The sequence below is a fragment of the Patiria miniata genome, unplaced genomic scaffold, assembly GCF_015706575.1.
Source record: "Patiria miniata isolate m_02_andy unplaced genomic scaffold, ASM1570657v1 HiC_scaffold_29, whole genome shotgun sequence".
Classification (NCBI taxonomy): Eukaryota; Metazoa; Echinodermata; class Asteroidea; order Valvatida; family Asterinidae; genus Patiria; species Patiria miniata.
In genome coordinates, this window is record NW_024037068.1 from 1,138,695 (window position 1) to 1,156,816 (window position 18,122).

Genomic DNA, 18,122 nt, shown 5'->3' on the forward strand with positions numbered 1-18,122 from the left:
ACTTGTCACATGTCACATCGTCTATTGCCAAATTTAGTTTGAATTAACGTGCAGGCCTTTATCATTATCAAAACACATGCATCACTAGATTTTAAAGTCATTTTGTGACAGTCACAAAAATATAAGTTGGGCGTATTTTACGAATTGGAGTTAGGCCTATATATCTATTGACGTTTTTAATTTTATGGCAATTATGTGCCGGGTGTGTTTTTTTTTCAGGGGCAAAAAAAAGACACAACGAACAAAGGCTCGGTATCATTATTCCCAGTGAGAATATCATTACCTCAATTCTTATATTCAGTTAGGGTTGGTTTCTTTTTAGTTCAATTCGATAGATTTCTCCTTCAAACGAACAGTGCCTTAAGTTATCCGCGAAATAATGTAAAAGCGACACTCTTCACTCTTTCTTACCAGAAGTATTGTTTCTGTTATGTGCTTCGCGCTAAAGATTATTGGAATTGTATTGGGGTTGGAAAGTTGATAATTGAAAACTTCACATATTGAACCACCTCCACGTAAGATTGGACTGATTATTGTTGTGCAAACATGCAAGGTCGCAACTTATCTAATGCTTAAGTAAAATATTAGCAATTAAATAGTAAAAACTTGAGGGTGCAAAGCACCTTCTTCTTTTTTAAACGTTCCGGCATTGCTCTGTCACGTAACGTTCTGAAATGAGCTCTGAATTAAATACAAATTTCTATTGCGCCACACGACATACGTCACGAGTGACCCTGAAAACCGTCGAAGGTTGTGCTTGAAAAATCAGCACCAATTGTTATTTTGCTGACGTTTGAAGGAGAAAGTGACCCAAAGCGAGCGAATGAACAAAAAAAAGTAATTGTTTGCTTGTAATGTTGGTCGGCCTTGAGCGGTTACAATAATTGAAAACGATGACCGCCATAAACGACCATAACATGCATGAACTCAGGTGAACAAAAATTCACAGATTTTACGATACCGCCCTCAGGTGTTGAATTACGCTATAACTTTTACGTGTAGATGATACTTTTTACCTGCTTTCTACTAAACCTTGACAGCAAAATTGGTATGTGTTGCTGGCAATTTTTGTTTTGTTAATTACTCTCTATTTGTTTGGTTTTAAAAAGTTTTTCCCGTTTAGGATTTTAAACTTCATTTGAGAAGAAGCGCCCCTCCTTACTCGAACTACACGTTGCTAATTTGTACTGAGAGAAAGCCGGGTGGATCACACGTGACGTACTACTAACGTCAACACAACAAAGTCAGAATATTCAATGATCAAGTATCCGCTGCAGTCGGAATCCAAAAAAGGAACGTAAGTTCCGAATTTTGTCACTTTTATGTGAAGAGATAGTTGACTGTATCAGTCACAGTACAGAGAGAAAGCATGACTAGTACTGAAGAACTGAATTGTTCCCGGGAAGAGCAGCATTTGCTACGAGACGACTTCACCTTGTTCCCAGGCAAATGCGCAGCGGTGCGGGTAACGCTGTACAACGACCGAGTCGTGGTTGAGAAACGCAGGGCCAGTGATGGGCAAAATGGCCGCGTCACTCCCAAGGCAGACACGGTGCGCCTGGCCGATGTCATCGGATGTGAGTGCGGTCGGGCTAGGAGCACCTACGCATCCAACAATTCCAGGCTTTCCCTCACTAGTCTGACCACCAAGAAACCCCCGAACGACACGGCTGCCGCGTTCCTTTGCCTTCATTCCTACCCGTATAACAAGCCGGCCGCCAGTGGCGGTTTCAGAAGAAAACGGGACGTTATTTTCCGAGTGAACAAGTACGATACTCACGAACAAAATTTGGAAATTGCTCAGAAATGGAGGTTGGCGATACTTCTCATTTTGAGAAGAGTGACTGTGGAAAATGAAGAAGGTAAGACTTCTAAACAAATAAATAAACAAATTTCAAATAAATCTAATTAACATGATTAATGTCCTCTTAAGTCTTATTAAATCCCTCTTGGTCTGTCCTCAATTTCATCCATTCTCTGATTTTCCCTCATTGCCAGTGTGCCCCCCCCCCCCCAATTAATCCCTCTTAATCTTGGTCTATCGACTCAATCAAACTCACATTTATTTCCATATATAGCAAATGGATTGCCGAAAATTAGAAGTGAAAACGTGCTCCTTAACAATGATGGTACTTTATAATGTAGGCCTAGGCCTACTTGATATAGGCCTACACGTTAAAGAGGGCACTGTGCGATCTGCTGGCTTACTTGTAAAAGAAAGCTGGTGCTGGCCAAATATCCACTAGTAGTAGTATTTGAATTGGTACAGAACGAAAACTTAATGTTTTACATTGTAATAAATAGTTTCTTGCCAAGATTTTTTTTTAATATTAAAGAGCCTCAACAGGTATTCCAAGATCGTTGATGGATTCTTTTTTCTTGACCCATGTAAGAGCTGAATATATTGTGTCCAAAGAAACCGTAATACATACATTTTTTGGGGGAAAAAAAAAGACATAGGCCTAATGAAATATATTATATTAACAATACAATTACAAAATATTTTGCAAATGTATGAATTTAAAATTTAAAAAAAGGATGCTGGTGGGAAAAAAGGAAGCAGGCGGGGACAAGAAACTGGTTTTAAATATTTTTACTTGGCCTAAATTTAATGGATGCATTAAAAAATATGTAATTTCAGTTGTTTAACCCTAACCGCCCTGAATCCTTCAAAATCGTCTTTGCCAATGTGGAGGAATTTGGAGGATTGAGGCTACATGGCAAAAGTGCGTTACTGATTTCGTAGGATGCACTTTGTCAAGGTCTTGGGCCGGACCTTGTGTTGTTTATGCTCAGCCATGCATAAATATAGGCCTGGATAATGCTTGAAAACATCCGTACTGCTCCAGGATGTCACTGGCCAAGCCTCAATATATTGACAGTCACTGCCGCATGATTTTGCAGGATTCAGGCAGTGGTCACCCCTCCACGGACCATATTCAAGAAATAATGGAGGAATTTGCAGGATTGAGGCTATATGCTATTTTTCCATGAGGCCAATTGGAGGATTTTGCAGGATTGAGGCTACATCCTAGCAAAAAGGCCTAGGGAGTTGGGGTTAATGTCACTCGTTGCTAAGTTTGCACAGAAAGATTTCCATATCTGGCCATCACTTCCTTTTTTCCTTAAGTGACTACTGACCTATCAGTATCACAGCATCAGCCATCAGAAAGTGATATAATAATAATAATAATAATAATAATAATAATAAACAGTTCTTATATAGCGCATAATACAATTAAGTCTCTATGCGCTTGTGCAACTGAACAGGTGAGTTTTGGGACAGGTGGGACAGGTTTTGATATGGTTAGGAAAATCATTCCATAGTTTGGGAGCAGTGAATTGAAAGGCACGTTGATTATGATTTGGTGGTAACTGGATAAGGAGTAAGAAGATCTTTGGAACTAGAGCGGAGGGTCTTGGTGGTTGATATTTGTTGATTAATTCTTGGAGGTAAATTGGGGCCTAAAAAGTCAAAATAAGTAGGGACAATATTAAAGTATTTAGTGAGAAAACACTTAAAAAAATAATGTCAGACCAGTCTCATAGTCATAGTGTTTGTGCACAGGGTGACAAGTGATGGCCAGATATGGGAGTCTTTCCATTTGTACTTCAGTTTGATATCCATAAGTTTACGTAGTTTTAGTATGCCCTGGTACATACCCAGGTACATGTACATTTACTGCACTTTTTCCTGCTTCCAGTACCGGTACCTAAAGGAATCCTTGAAGTTCCCTTGCAAAATGTGTGCATAGCCAGGCTATGAAATCAGGCCCAGATGCATTGAGCAATCTCTCGTAATATCAGTGATTTTATTTACCTAATATGATCAGCTGACTCACAGGACCCCAGGGGCTGTTATCAGGAGACAACCTTGCATCCTGCCTCAATCATGCGTTGAATTGAGTCCACACTTAAAGTACTTAGCCAGTAAATACGAAAATCATGTCATGTTTTGCTCTAATCTGTCATTCATGGTTGACTTCATGTACCGCTCGCTGGCTCTAAAGCTTATTGATAATAATAATAGCTAGGGCGAAATCTGTGTCACAGAACTGGAGTGGATTTTTTTTTACATGTTTCCTTTAAAAAGTGTCACCCCTGTAACTAAGCTGTAACACAAGTGTGTGTAGGCGGGAATTGGTAAGACTCACCAAACACTATGCAGCTGTCTTCTGACAAACATGGGATTACACTTTTTAAACATAATGCACAATTAGGCCTAACACCCCCCCCCCCCCCAAAAAAAGAAAACAGCATGCATTGTAGGCCTACTGTGCTCCAAGCATTGTGTCAGAGTCCCTTCCCTAACAGTCCTGAATCCTCCAATTTTAATATGATTTTGCACACCCCCTAGGGAGTTAGGGTTTTAATGCCTTTTCACATCACGTAGATCCTCTCAACCCGGGTGGAACTCGACCCTGGGTAAGCCCAGTGCCGCCCCGGGTTAACTTTTTTGTAGTGTTCAAGCCCGCGTTCAACCCAATATCGTTTCACACTTACTTCATACAAATCGAGCTCATTTCACTTGGTTATATTCCTACTGTTTTGAACCTACATGTAGTATGCGAGAGTATTAACTCGGGTTGAAAATCCCAACCCTGGTCTGGGGCAGGGTTGAGTTTAACCCAGGGCGAAATCAATCTCAGGATTGACGCAGGGTTGAAAACTTCAAGTGTGAAACGCTGCATGTTTTTAACCCTGTGTCAATCCTGCGTCTACCGGTACCCCGAGATTTGTCTAGTGTTAAAAGGCTTTTATTGGGATTGTCGTGCTCTGTTGCACTGGTTCCTGGCTCCCGCCTCCATATTTATAGTGTGTGTACCCCCCCCCCCCCCCCCCCCCCTTCATGCCCTTCTATAATTGGCAAATTTCCAATGAGCATTAGAGTTTGCATATTTCTGAAGCTATTAAATGGTTGACAAGGTTTCACTGCCCCTCACTGGCTGTACAGCATCTTACAGAAACAGAAACGGCATACTGCTAAATAGCGTATTGGTAGGCCTATATTGTACAAGTACAAATAATTTTTTTTGAAAAAGGAGTTGGTCATAATATGGCATTAAAAATGAGTATCAAAACTGCTTAAAGGTTTCATACTCAGCGCGAAAATGAATGTAAACATGAATTTGTGGTGTCACAACAAGTTTTCATGCTGCAAATTTGCTAAAATTTGCAAAGCTGAAAATGTTTGAACTCTGGGCCAAGTTTGCAGTGAAAGTTTCATGACATCAAGTTCAATTCGCATTCCCATTTGCCTGAAGTACTGGTACATTGGGCATTAATTAATAAAAAAATATTGTGTGGATATGGTAACCCGACCTACGGTACCTAGACCTGGATTTTTATTGGCAAAATTGCCAACCTCAAACTTTTTATTGCCACAATTGGTCAAAACTTTCAGACGTTTGCATCTTTCAGACGTTTCATCCATTTTTCAGATTTTATTTTAATGGACAATGTCATCCCTGAATTTACAAAACATTAGTCGTAGCGCCGCAGTACTTGATAAGATTTGGGGTATATATCAGTAGTTAAGTTTTTACTTTTTCAGTGACTACCTGCTATAAATAATGTCAATTGTTGTAAATTCATCATGTCAATCACGCCGGTCTTCAGACATAATGGGCAGGCATCAGCCTTCGTGAAATGGCTAAACGTTAAAACGTTTAAACGGTTCTTAAAACATTTGCTATTAAAATGTTTACAAATTTAAATTTTAAAGCAGACATATATCACTTGTTGGTGTTTCAAAATTGATTGTCTTTCATGTGGCTCTGGGCCAGTTAGAAAATTGTAGGAATTGTTCAACCACATGGAGAGGCTTTGTGCATGCTTTAAACTTTGAAATCAAGTGTTTTGTACATGTCCTGTAGAAGTGATTCAGCATTGTGTAAAACGTACAGAATAAATTCAATGCAAATTATGAGATTTTTCATGAGACCACAATGAAAAAGTTCGGTAGCCAAAAATAGATTTTGTGCTCTCATGAACTCTTGTACATTGTACATGTACTGCAATAACTACATGTAGTGTACCGTACCCTATTACTTGGCACACAAAAGGAAAAACAGATTGTAGCCTTTTTTCACCTTCCAATAGCCATTGTTCAACCACGTGATTTGTGAATTTGTTGAAAACAAATTGATCTCCTTTACAAAAAGTGCACACTATCACCCCACATGATGACCACACACAACCTTTGAACTGTAACCATTTACATTGCTAAGTGCGGATTTCCACTCGTACAGAGACAACAATGGATGGAGCTATGTACCTGTAGTTTGGAACAATTGTTTTCCCAGCCACCAAAGTGCATGACCAATGTTATTTTGTGATCCAGACACTCCTATTACAATAATATTTTGGCTTATGATTTCTTCTTCTATACATGTGATGTACAATACATACACCTGTACTTCATGAACATCAATGCAGGTTGTGGGTGTAAATAATATCCCCTAATACAAGATCAGCCCCTAGCCTTCTCCATAAAGCTAGAACACACACACACTTATCGACTGTCAGAAATCAAGGACATCTATTGTGAAACCACCTCAAACCAATGACTATCTTTAGATCAAGGAATCATTTTTAAAAAGACCTTAACCCTAAAAGGGCCAGGGCGCCACCCCCCCCCCCCTCAACTTTTTCCGCGAAAGCCTTGAAATGTTTTTTTTTCGCAACCCGAGCTGTTATGACTTTTTAGCCTTGAGCTTTGCGCATCTTTCGATACCAAAAACATAAAAAATCAGACGAGGGGTTGCCGCGTATCGAAAAAATTTCCGGTGCTACGCGCCATGAAAACTGAATTTTCCCATATTTATGTATACGTTGTGTACACAGCTAGCAGAATTGACATTCGTATGAATAATTAATTAGCCATAATTCCAAAACCCATAGTCATGAAATTTCTTGGGTATGTTCATGAAGAGTTGCTCTATGCATGTACCGAGTTTCAAAAAATGGCCAAGATCGATGGCCAAGATCGATGGCCAAGATCGTGGGGGCGGGGGGCGGATCCCCCCCCCCCCCTCCCGGCTAACAGATGGTCAAAATAACCCTGCCCTTTTAGGGTTAAAACAATATTGTTGACAAACTATACATGTATGTACTGATTATCATGCATCTAAATGAATAGGCCTACTCAATTTGAATTAGTCATTCCGCGGATTAAACGTGTACCGGTGGTTTATATATACAAATGTGATTATTTTCGTTAATTTCTTTTGAACTTAATTGCTTCATATTCACTTGATAATGGCTAGTTTACTACTCTAGTTCAGTGTATTTCTATAGATGCTAACTTGTAATCACCAAGTCCCAGGTCTTGCACATTATGTCTGATGATATGAAACTGCAATAAACCAATAAACCAAAGTTCGCCTGGAGAAGGATTGTACATTTAACACTACTGAATTGTTGGGGGCTAAATAAAACTAAATCATTAACAAATAAAATCTGACTGCGGCCTGGAAAAAAAACTGGAAAAGCTATGGAATTTTAGTTTCAATTTCCAGGCCTGGAAAAAGTCCGAGAAATTTGTAAAAATGACTGGAAACACCATGGAATAGAGGTGGGAGGCTCTTGCCTATGTCTACAACCTAGACAAGAGAGCAAACGTTCAAGGGGTGTTTGGAAGGAGGGGAATATGGATCCAGCCATTTCTGGTAAAAATTGAAAAGAAAATTGTCCTGCAGGCCGTAGTCTTTAATTTCCAATGAGAAAACACATTGCCGCCTTGCTCCTGAGTGCCACCAGGTGGTGCTTTTTCTGTCCGATTGTGTTTTGTTTTCTATGAGCGCGTATTTGGTGGAGTGGAACCTCCCTTCTTTGACCCTGTCCTACTGCATGCTCTGTAAACTTAAATTTACACATGTTCAGATTGAAAATGTACATGTACGTACATGTACATGTACGTGAAACTCACACACTGTGCAATATCAGTGTGGTCCCCGGTGAAATACTGTCTGGATTTCAGTTGATCTAATCATTGATAGTCAAGTTCCAGGGTTTGCGGTGACTCAAAGTGTGACAAAGTTTGGTCACCTCCGAGTGAAAAGATACTGCAAAGTTTGAGAAGCCATGGAACTTTTAATTCGTTATCTGACTTTATTACAGATGGCTTTGTCTATAAAAGGTAATGTTTAAAATAAAAGCCATTCCAAGTTCCAAAGTGCATTGCATTGCCTTAGAGATAGTTGTACTGTGTAGCAAAGGAAATTATGAATCTTGCAGATTGGTCTCAGATGGACGTTGATGCCAGAATTCAACTCTTGGAACCTTCCCTCCAACCTTCCACTATATGTCTTACTTATTTTCTTGGCCTGAACTAGAATTTAGATAAAATTAATTATTCTATTTAGACGCTATTGATCATTGTTTTGATTAAAGCTATAGTCCATCATTTGCAGCCATCCGAAAAGTAACTGGCGTAATTACTGTTGAAAAACAAACTTGGTTGAAAGATAGTAAGGGAACTAAACTTCCTGTGAAATTATTCTTCCTGGCAAGCTGTCATTTTGAAGTAATCAACGAAAGAAGGCATTTCCAACGGTGATTCTTAAGAAGCACTGTAGGAAAATTTAAATTAGTAGTTCGTTTTGTTATTCGGCGCAGCGCGCACAAGTATTGGAACGATGCACACGCGCGCGCGGTTGTTATAATTCGTCGGATCAGTGCGCTACGTCGCGTATAGCTGCAATTCAAAACATGATTCAGTAACTTTTGATTTGAAATTGAGATCTTAGAATGTACAGCTGAAGCTTAGCTGAAACTTCATCAGGTTAGTTGCTCAGTATCCTTCATTAGATTTTGAACTCTTTTGTTGCTTCAAACGAACAAAATGCACAAATTACAAATGATGGACTATAGCTTTAATGCAGGTTCAGTTTACATGTAATAGTGAAAATACTGTAAAGATCACTGTAGGTGAAGAAATGAAATTTACTTTAGGCAAACATATTATCAATTAGTTTTAATCAAGATGTTACGTGAAAAGGGAACAATTAATCAATCAAAAACTTGTTTCTTTCCATTCTTGGATTGAAAACCACCATAAATTATTGCTTAAAACAATGACATACATTTGTAGAGTGCTTTTGAAAACATCCCTCGAGGATTTCCTTCTCATGTTTTTTCCCCTACATCTGGACAATTTTAAACCTTTGTGCAAACATTTTGTAAAAACATGTTCATCATCATCATCTTCCTATACTGTGCAGAAACCTCCTCTGGAGTATACTCGCACATTGTGCAAACAAGCAGATACTATATGCAGACAGAACTCAAGGCATAAAAAGACATAGTAAAAACAGCTATTTTGGGACAGGTTGAGATACAACTCAGTCTGGTCTGGAAGATATCCAGGGTTATAGTGACTCAACAACTTACTTGGGCAGTGAGTTCCATATATGGCTCGCCATATACATGTAGTGTTTCCCCTGGCTAACAAACTGAGCCAGGTGGTAACAATTGGAATTGATGATTGAAACAACATTTACAGTCTGCAAACTGAAAACAATGCAGGGCTCACAAAAATGCATGATGATTCCAAAAACACATCAAAATTGTGAGTTCTTGATGCCGGTTCATGTACATGTACATGGAGGTCAAGGAAAATGTTCACTCTAATTTTTTTTTTCAATTGATATTTCCTTTATTGAAATCTTCACAGCAAGGTGGTGATATTGGCCAAAAAATGAGCGAGGTGGTCACTGAAAATAGCGAGGTGGGCGGCCTCGTGTGGGCAGGGGAAACACTGGCTCGTCATAGTGTACACAAATGTACACGGAGCCCTATGAATTGTCCAGTGTTGAACTACAAGCAGTATTCCAAACGAGCAGACTAGCACTGTGTCCATCAACCCATACACGTGGCTCAGCGCGCTTCAGCCATGCTACAAAGAAGTGCAGCAATTGAAGTTCAAAGTCCTTTATTACTTAATAGGAAGGATTTCCTCATGCACCTCAGTAGCTACATTGTACACCTTTTGAGGCTCTGAGCCATGTCATGGGGCATAATTATTATCATAGGAACACTAATGCGCTGCATCATGGGGCTGTGGTTTGTGGGTGATAGGGTAGACCATGGAGGAGTGGGTAGACAGTGAGTCATGCATTGTACCCTAGCATGGTGTTCAATTGGTTGTGACTGGTTGTGTTATTGGTACAAGTACAATGTGTGCTAGTTATAGGAGGAGATTTGTTTTACTTTTTTTGTACCGAGGTACACTTACCGGTAATTGCTGAACTGTGTTTCCTGTCATTTTTGTCCAGTGTAGATTGTGTTTCTTGGAACCTGTTTGTTAGGCCACTGATTTGTTCCATACGTCTTTTTTCAGTTAAGGAAATTAGGACATTATATTCCATTTAAATCATACAAATGTGCAAGTGAATCTGTTCCCCACTTCATCGTGTGTGTTTTTAAAGGGGCACTAGGTCCTGATATCCCCGAAAATTTCACCTTTTGGATTGTTTAATTATATCCTATTTCAAATATCTGGTTGAAAGGAACCAACCTAATGTCTTACCGGTCACGAGAAAAGACGAAAAAAAACCAGTTGTTAACATTGGACACAGCGGAGTACGAATTCATACGTTTTTCCTGTCGTTTCAGTCAGTGTACGATATACATGTATGCACATTGTGTGTGTCTAATACATAACGTACATTTGTACGTATACAGCACCGTGCTCGCGAACACAATGCTCACGAGTCATAATGTGGTTATTTACACATCTGCAAAAGGCAAACACTTTACAGATGAAATCACAACTACCGTAGCACCCAAACAGCTCGACTGTTTGGGGTCGCAAAAGTGGACCCCGAAAGTTGTCCTCGCACGCATAATGCAGGAATCACAAAAACGCCCATTTTTTAAAGGATAATTGTGTGGATGATCCTACTTATGTTCTTTCCGATCAACATCATTTCGTTCAAAGCATGGTTTGTAGCCTACATGTATGTAATTGGGCTGTTCCAGGACGCAGTGTCCCTTTAAGTCGATGTCTGTTTGCTGAAATGGTTTTTTGGTCATTCATTTTGCTAAAGAATTTAAAGTATAGGACCTACTGGAAGAATAAACAATTCCCTAAGCTGTGCCCTATCATAATTTGTTGTCAAAAAGCTAAATTGTTTTTCAAAAGTCGAGTTCCATTTGTTCTGTTCCTATTTCTTGTGAGGCAAAAAATCAGTAGGTTGCATGTTTTGGGTTTTTTTTTTAATATGAAAAAGTCCCATTTCCTTGATTTGGAGTTTAAAAGAAATGACAAAAAGGAGCTATATAGGGGATGACAGCAAATAAACACGTTATCTTTACTTTGGGCTGTCTCCAAAGTCATTACTGCACCTTCCCCATAACAATCATTTTGGCATGGGTTCGCACCTACCGGTACCAGTATTGTCCTCAAAACACAATAAAAGTGCTTGTACGGTACCGTACATATTTGTTGTTGCACCCTTGGCCTATTTACAAATGTATTGAGAATTGAGTCATTGTGTACAATTTGATAATTTACAAAACATGTAACGATTTGTTGGCACTATTGGAAGGGATCTACATTTACCAGTACATGTGTAGTATCTTACACTGTAGTAAGCGTGCTTGCTTTGTTTAATAAGATTACAGATTTATTATGTAATGCAGCCAAAACATGATAATGTAACAACAAGGAAATGAACACGCCACATCCAATGTTGCCTTTTGTGTATATACACAATGTCCATTGGTTCGCTTTTTGCAGTACTGTACGTGTACATTTAACATAATGTACATGTGCCATACGTGCAGTATGTACATGTACCTTCCTCTTTTGGTTTTGTGGGTTTTTCCTGGAGGAAGTAGTAGGGCTTTCCTATTGAATAATTACAAGGGAAGTGACTCGTTGGAAACTTTTTATTATAGGCTTTGGAGTTTGGTAAGCTCCAGATTGAAAATGAACAGATTCTAATTTCGGAATTGAAATGGTGGTCGACCAGCTCTTTTTTTTTTCTTTTTTTTTGGTAGAATCGACTCCCTGTAGTAAGGCCAAGTAACCCAAAAAAAAGTTTCTCATCCGGGCGTTTTGAAAAAAGCAAGGAGGTGGCCTTTTTTTTTTTTTTCTTAAAGGGAATATATATACGTGTATACAACATTTGCAATCATCAAAAAACAAGTACTACCAAATAATCACGAAATACCTTGCTGGACTGTTAGTGAATGACAGTCTAAAGCATCCTGTAAAATCATGGCACCTGGTGTGCTGACATTTTAAAGGAAAGCAGTATTTTTACATCAATTTCCAACACTGGTCGGCCGAAGGGGTGGTTTGGAAGATATTTCCACCAATTTTGTACTGAAATTGAATTTCATTTTAACTGTAAATCAATTGACAAGGATATCAGTAAACTATAAAACAAATAGGGCCTATTGAGTGGCTTTAAATTGTGAAATGAGTCAGGAGGAATATTATTGCTCGGTAAAATCTGGACTTTTCCATTTCACAAGGCGAAATCTAGTTTTTACCTTGCGATAATATTCCTCCCATGTCACTTTGAGCCACTCAATATTTGTACACCATTTTCTTGACGTCCATTGCCAATACTTCTGTGTCCAAAGTAACCCTCACCCTTTATACCAGATTTTGAACTTGAATACATCTGCAAGTTTGCTGAAAACAAATAAAAAGACAAAATTTATTGTAAATTGTATTGATTAAAAAAAAAAAAGGAGGCGGGGTGAGAAAAAGGAAGCGGGCAGGGACGGGCAAGTGGTTTATTCAATTTACATGTAGTTCCTCCAAGAAGAATAGATTCTAGCAACTTCAAAACAATTTTTTTCCAGGAGGGACATGATAATGTTTTGGAGTTTTTCCACTGCTTCTCATGCCTTGTAAATTTGGAGTCTATTTTTTATGAATTTTGTAACTCAAGGACGACCAAAAAAAAAAAGAAATTGAAATCGCCCAAGCCTATTGTTCACGTATCTTTTCACATGTGTACAACCTCAATTCAGAATGGTCAAGATGACGTACACGTACTGGACAACCTTTCTATTGTGCATTTTTCAAAGCCCTTTTTGCACTTGTCCTTGGCCCACGTGTAGGTGGAGGCCAGAAGAACAAAGGCATAGGCGTACCTGATGCGGTGGCCTGTTTGCAAAGGTGCAAAGCAAACAACAAATCTGTAATAGGTTTTTGAACTCATAATTTGTATGCATTTAATTAAAAAGTTGGGCCAAGACATTGACTTGAACAGGCTTTGAACCTGCAACCCCGGTAATTTCTTCTCAACTTTATACACTGTAATTATTATGTATAAAATTTGTATACATCTGAGCTTTGAACAGCCTAGTATAGTGGGAACTAGCATTTGATGGCAATATGGTAAAAGATTGAACATGTTTTATAGGGTCGCTCTCCATGATGTAGTGTACCTATTGTAATGTCTGCACATCCCATAATGAATCTGATCTAACTTTTAGTGTACACCGTCATATTGCTGAATTTGAAGGTTCTGCTTATCATGGTCAGTACAACTTGGTACAAATTGAAATCGCCCAAGCCTATTGTTCACGTATCTTTTCACATGTGTACAACCTCAATTCAGAATGGTCAAGATGACGTACATGTACTGGACAACCTTTCTATTGTGCATTTTTCAAAGCCCTTTTTGCACTTGTCCTTGGCCCACGTGTAGGTGGAGGCCAGAAGAACAAAGGCATAGGCATGTACCTGATGCGCACTGGCCTGTTTGCAAAGGTGCAAAGCAAACAACAAATCTGTAAAAAGGTTTTTGAACTCATAATTTGTATGCATTTAATTAAAAAGTTGGGCCAAGACATTGACTTGAACAGGCTTTGAACCTGCAACCCGGCAATTTCTTCTCAACTTTGTACACTGTAATTATTATGTATAAAATTTGTTTACACCTGAACATTGAACAGCCTAGTATAGTGGGAACTAGCATTTGATGGCAATATGGTAAAAGATTGAACATGTTTTATAGGGTCGCTCTCCATGATGTAGTGTACCTATTGTAATGTCTGCACATCCCATAATGAATCTGATCTAACTTTTAGTGTGCACGGTCATATTGCTGAATTTGAAGGTTCTGCTTACCATGGTCAGTACAACTTGGTAAATGAGATTCTACATTTGGATCTGGGTCATTATGGCATCATATCTTCAGAAAATACAATGTACATTTTATAAATAAGACGTGATATTTTTAACTCTGATGTACATGTAATGTATACCGGTACCATGAATACCCTTTAAAAAAATCCTTGCGCGTTGTGTTTAATTTCAACTCAAAATGTAAAAAGTAAGATAAATACATACAGATACGGAATGGAGAACATTCACCAGTGCCTCTTGAATTTCTCATCAGCATCTTTTTTTTATGGATAATATATACACGGTATATACATGTATGTTAAATTGTATTGTGATATGTATGCACGATACATGGATGCACATGCCATGCCTGCAGGTGAAGTAAATTTTGTGTACAAGTGAAGATGATTTAGATATATTTCAACATTATTGATAAATAATGATATTTGATACAGTATTATTTGATACAGTATTATCAAAACTGATGGCTATTCCCATTCACTTGTCCTATTGTACACGTACACTTGGTGCGTGGTACACATAATTTACAAAAGCACAGCAAATATCTTGTGATGGTGTGTCTAACCAGTGCTCTTGCAATTTTAGCGTAGTTGGTGCACAACAACTGACCTGAATCATACAGACAGGTCTACAGTGCACAGCTCAATTCAACCACATCTATATATATAAGAGAGAGTTTAACTCGGCCTCCGAGACGATGTTTGCTCATGAAAGGATCCGAGACCGCGGGCTCCCGCGGCGCCAAAATCGCTCCACGTCCGTGGAAAAATACGGAGGGTGTCTTCCGCCGGGTCGGACACTTCGGGTCGTCCTGATTTTCCCGTACGGACCGGCGATCCTTTTCGTCTATTTTTCGTGACAGCATTTTGCACAGGAATTTTCCGTCGTGTGCGCTTTCACGTTGACTGCCTGGCCGCCCCCTGTGCTGGCTTTTCTGCGAGTCTAGACTGTGCGAGGTCAGCGAGGTCAACGTAGGGGTTTCGTTTACGTGTTCTACTCAGCCGTACTGCCAAAGCGTTCACCAAATTGTGATATGGGGTGACCTTGGTAAAATATTTTTTCTCCATGGTGCGTGGCCACCGAGTGCCCCTATTCTTTCATATGCTTCGCTTGCCGCCCCTGCGCCGAGTGCAACGAATACTCAGAAGGACTACACATTAAGTATGCCTTGCGCGGTCTGACCAATCGAAAGTCTACACTGCGTAGTATATCCGGGCTATGCAAAACTGTCGATGGCAACGCGTACTGCAGCCTGCTCCACACCCTGGAAACGAGGTTGGGTCTACGGTGCTCGCTATTTGCATGATTTGAAGCACAAGCATGTGAGTGACGTGTATAGTGCTCTGTTGCTTCCATCGTGAGTTAATACAGCTCCATGCTTCCACCAAGGCTGAGCGTTGTGAGTTCGCTGCCCGCCACAGTGTTGCGTTATAATTTCGGGGGCCTGTCTGGGATCAACGAAGGATCGATGCATTGCTTCAAACATCGCGATCTTAAAGACACCCTCCACATTTTTCCACGGACGTGGAGCGATTTTGGCGTCGCGAAAGACCGCGGTCTCAGATCGTTTCAGGAGCAAACATTTCTCGGAGGCCGAGTAAAACTTGCTCTTATATAGATGGTTGACCCAAGTTGAATAACAGTTGACTCGACAAGTTCCTCGCAGACAGTCTTGCAAATTGTAAGACGTTCAAGTTTACGTTTGTTGAAGAGTCCAATATACTGAAACTTAATTATGACCTTCTTAATCAGCCTTCGCCTGTGTACTACGGCAAGCCTTTCAAGTACGTTTTCTCACAAATGCCACTGCCTCACAAAATGCCAATTTAACAGACCAAAGGGAACATTTACAGACTGTTGCCATGGTACATAATTATCATGGGCGTCAATCGGTGGGGGACGGGGAACCCCTCCACCCCCCCCCCCCCCCCCATTTTAAAGCGGTGGAGACTTTTTTGGCCCCCCCCCCCACTTTTCTTCCCCGAATAAAAATTGTAGCTACTACATGTATAATGATTCCATTACTCAGAATAGCTGATTCAATGACACCAAACTCGAAAATGATGTTTAAAAGATGATCTTCGTTTTCCAAATGCGACTGCCTCACAAAAAGCCAATTTAACAGACCAACGGCAACATTTACAGACAGTTGCCATGGTACATAATTATCATGTGCGTAAATCGACGGGGGACAGGGGAAACCCCCCCCCCCACACACACACACACACACACCCCCACATTTTGAGGGGGGACATTGTTTGGTCTCCCCCCCCCCCCCCACACTTTTTCTTCCCCGAATAAAAAATATTGTAGCCTACAATAATGATTCTATTGCTCAGAATACATGTAGCTGATTCAATTACTCAAAACTCAAAACTTTCACAGATGATCTTTTGCTCAAATTGGTTTTAGTGATCAGAAATTGCCTCAGATCACACCACAGAAATTGATATTCTTTAACTGCATGTCTCACCAACTATATCCCCCATTTACATTTAACTCCCCACATTTTCATCCCCAACACTACGCCCTACCCGATCTATGATCGGGTAAACCAGCTTGTGCTATATATTTCTTTATTCTTAATCAGTTGCATGACCGGTATTTATTGGGATGCATAGGGCCTATACGTGTACGTGTATATTGTCAGGTACAGTACAACCTGTAAAAATTGCCCCCCGGTGAGGTTTCTGTTAAGTTATCACATCAGCCTATTTTTATTTATTTTTTTAAACACAAACGTATTTTTGGTGACATGTATTTCAGGTAAAAACCTTTATGGAATCTCACTGTGCTGTGTTGACAAAAGGGATGATGACGTTTCAGAATATTTTACACCTTTTCTCTACTTAAACTTATAAATTAGAAATTGCTTGACAATTGCCAACATATTGAAATAAAAAAAGGCCTATTTGCAGCTTCAATTTAAGAAGGTTTTTATGTGGAAAAGTTGCAGTGAAGGATTGTAATAGGAGACAATATTTGCGATACGTGTAAATGTATATAGCCAAACTTTAATTCATAAGGATGAACGTTTGACTTGGTCAAGTGGGTACGGTACTTACTGTAATGTGGAGTACAATGTACATTGTAGTGGTGGGATTTAAATCCAGATTTTTTTAAATTCGGTTTGAATTCCACTATTCTGTTTCGATTTTGGAAACCGGATTTCGAAAACCAACCTTGAAAAAAATGAAGCCTCCCATTTTTTGTGACACAGGCTAAAGAAAACAACTGAAACGTTCCTCAATTTGCTCCATGGTCTCTGATTGTAAGTGGGCAATTCCACACTAATGGGCCCAAAAGTGTGACATTTTAGAAGACTTTGAGTTTTGATAATAAAACTAGGATTTTGGTCTCATAATTTTTGCTGTAAACATTGCAAGCTTTAAACAAATACCGGTATCCTCACCTGCAAAGGATATGGTTTTGTACCGGTATTTTAGAAAATACGGTGGATATTGTTTTTAAAAGTATTACGTATGTAACAAAGGACAGACATTTTACATAAAGTTTTTACATGCAACATGTATCCATAAACTTATCTAATTGGCCCATTAGTGTGGGCATTCCTAACTGCTTCACTTGCTAGTGGCCTCCTCTGTGTATCCATGGAGGTAGAATTACACCGCGTTCCCACTTGAATTGGAAAAAGGTGGATCAGGATCCGGCATTTTGGTGTGATCGTTATCTTACCGCAACGAAACCGCAAGTCGCGTTCCCACTTATGCTTGATCCACCTTTTCGTACGGAAATGTTGGGTCCGAAAGGTCACTAAGTTCGGAATTACGCGCGCTCTGTGGGAGTGCCATTGTTGCATGGTTGCATGCCAGGCCAGGATGGGTCAGTTTTCAAACAGCACTATCAGAATTCACAGACAAAAATTACGCGAATTCACCAACATAAATCACGGATCCGTAGAGGATCCGTGCGTGCATAAATTAACAGGTGAAATCCAACAGAGCCGCTCATTGTGTGACATCACGGCAGAAACCAATGCATCGAT

At 39.6% G+C, this 18,122-nt stretch overlaps 1 protein-coding gene across 1 annotated transcript in view; it reads left to right on the forward strand.

Moving 5' to 3' along the window:
- The first annotated feature begins 1,207 nt into the window (after positions 1-1,207).
- The window catches only part of LOC119735566 (sphingosine kinase 1-like), a 32,800-nt gene continuing 15,885 nt past the window's right edge, over positions 1,208-18,122 (forward strand). Inside the window, exon 1 of the mRNA XM_038209320.1 lies at positions 1,208-1,862. Coding sequence (XP_038065248.1) covers positions 1,370-1,862 — 493 coding nt within the window. The 5' untranslated portion in view covers positions 1,208-1,369. The remainder of the gene's footprint in view (positions 1,863-18,122) is intronic.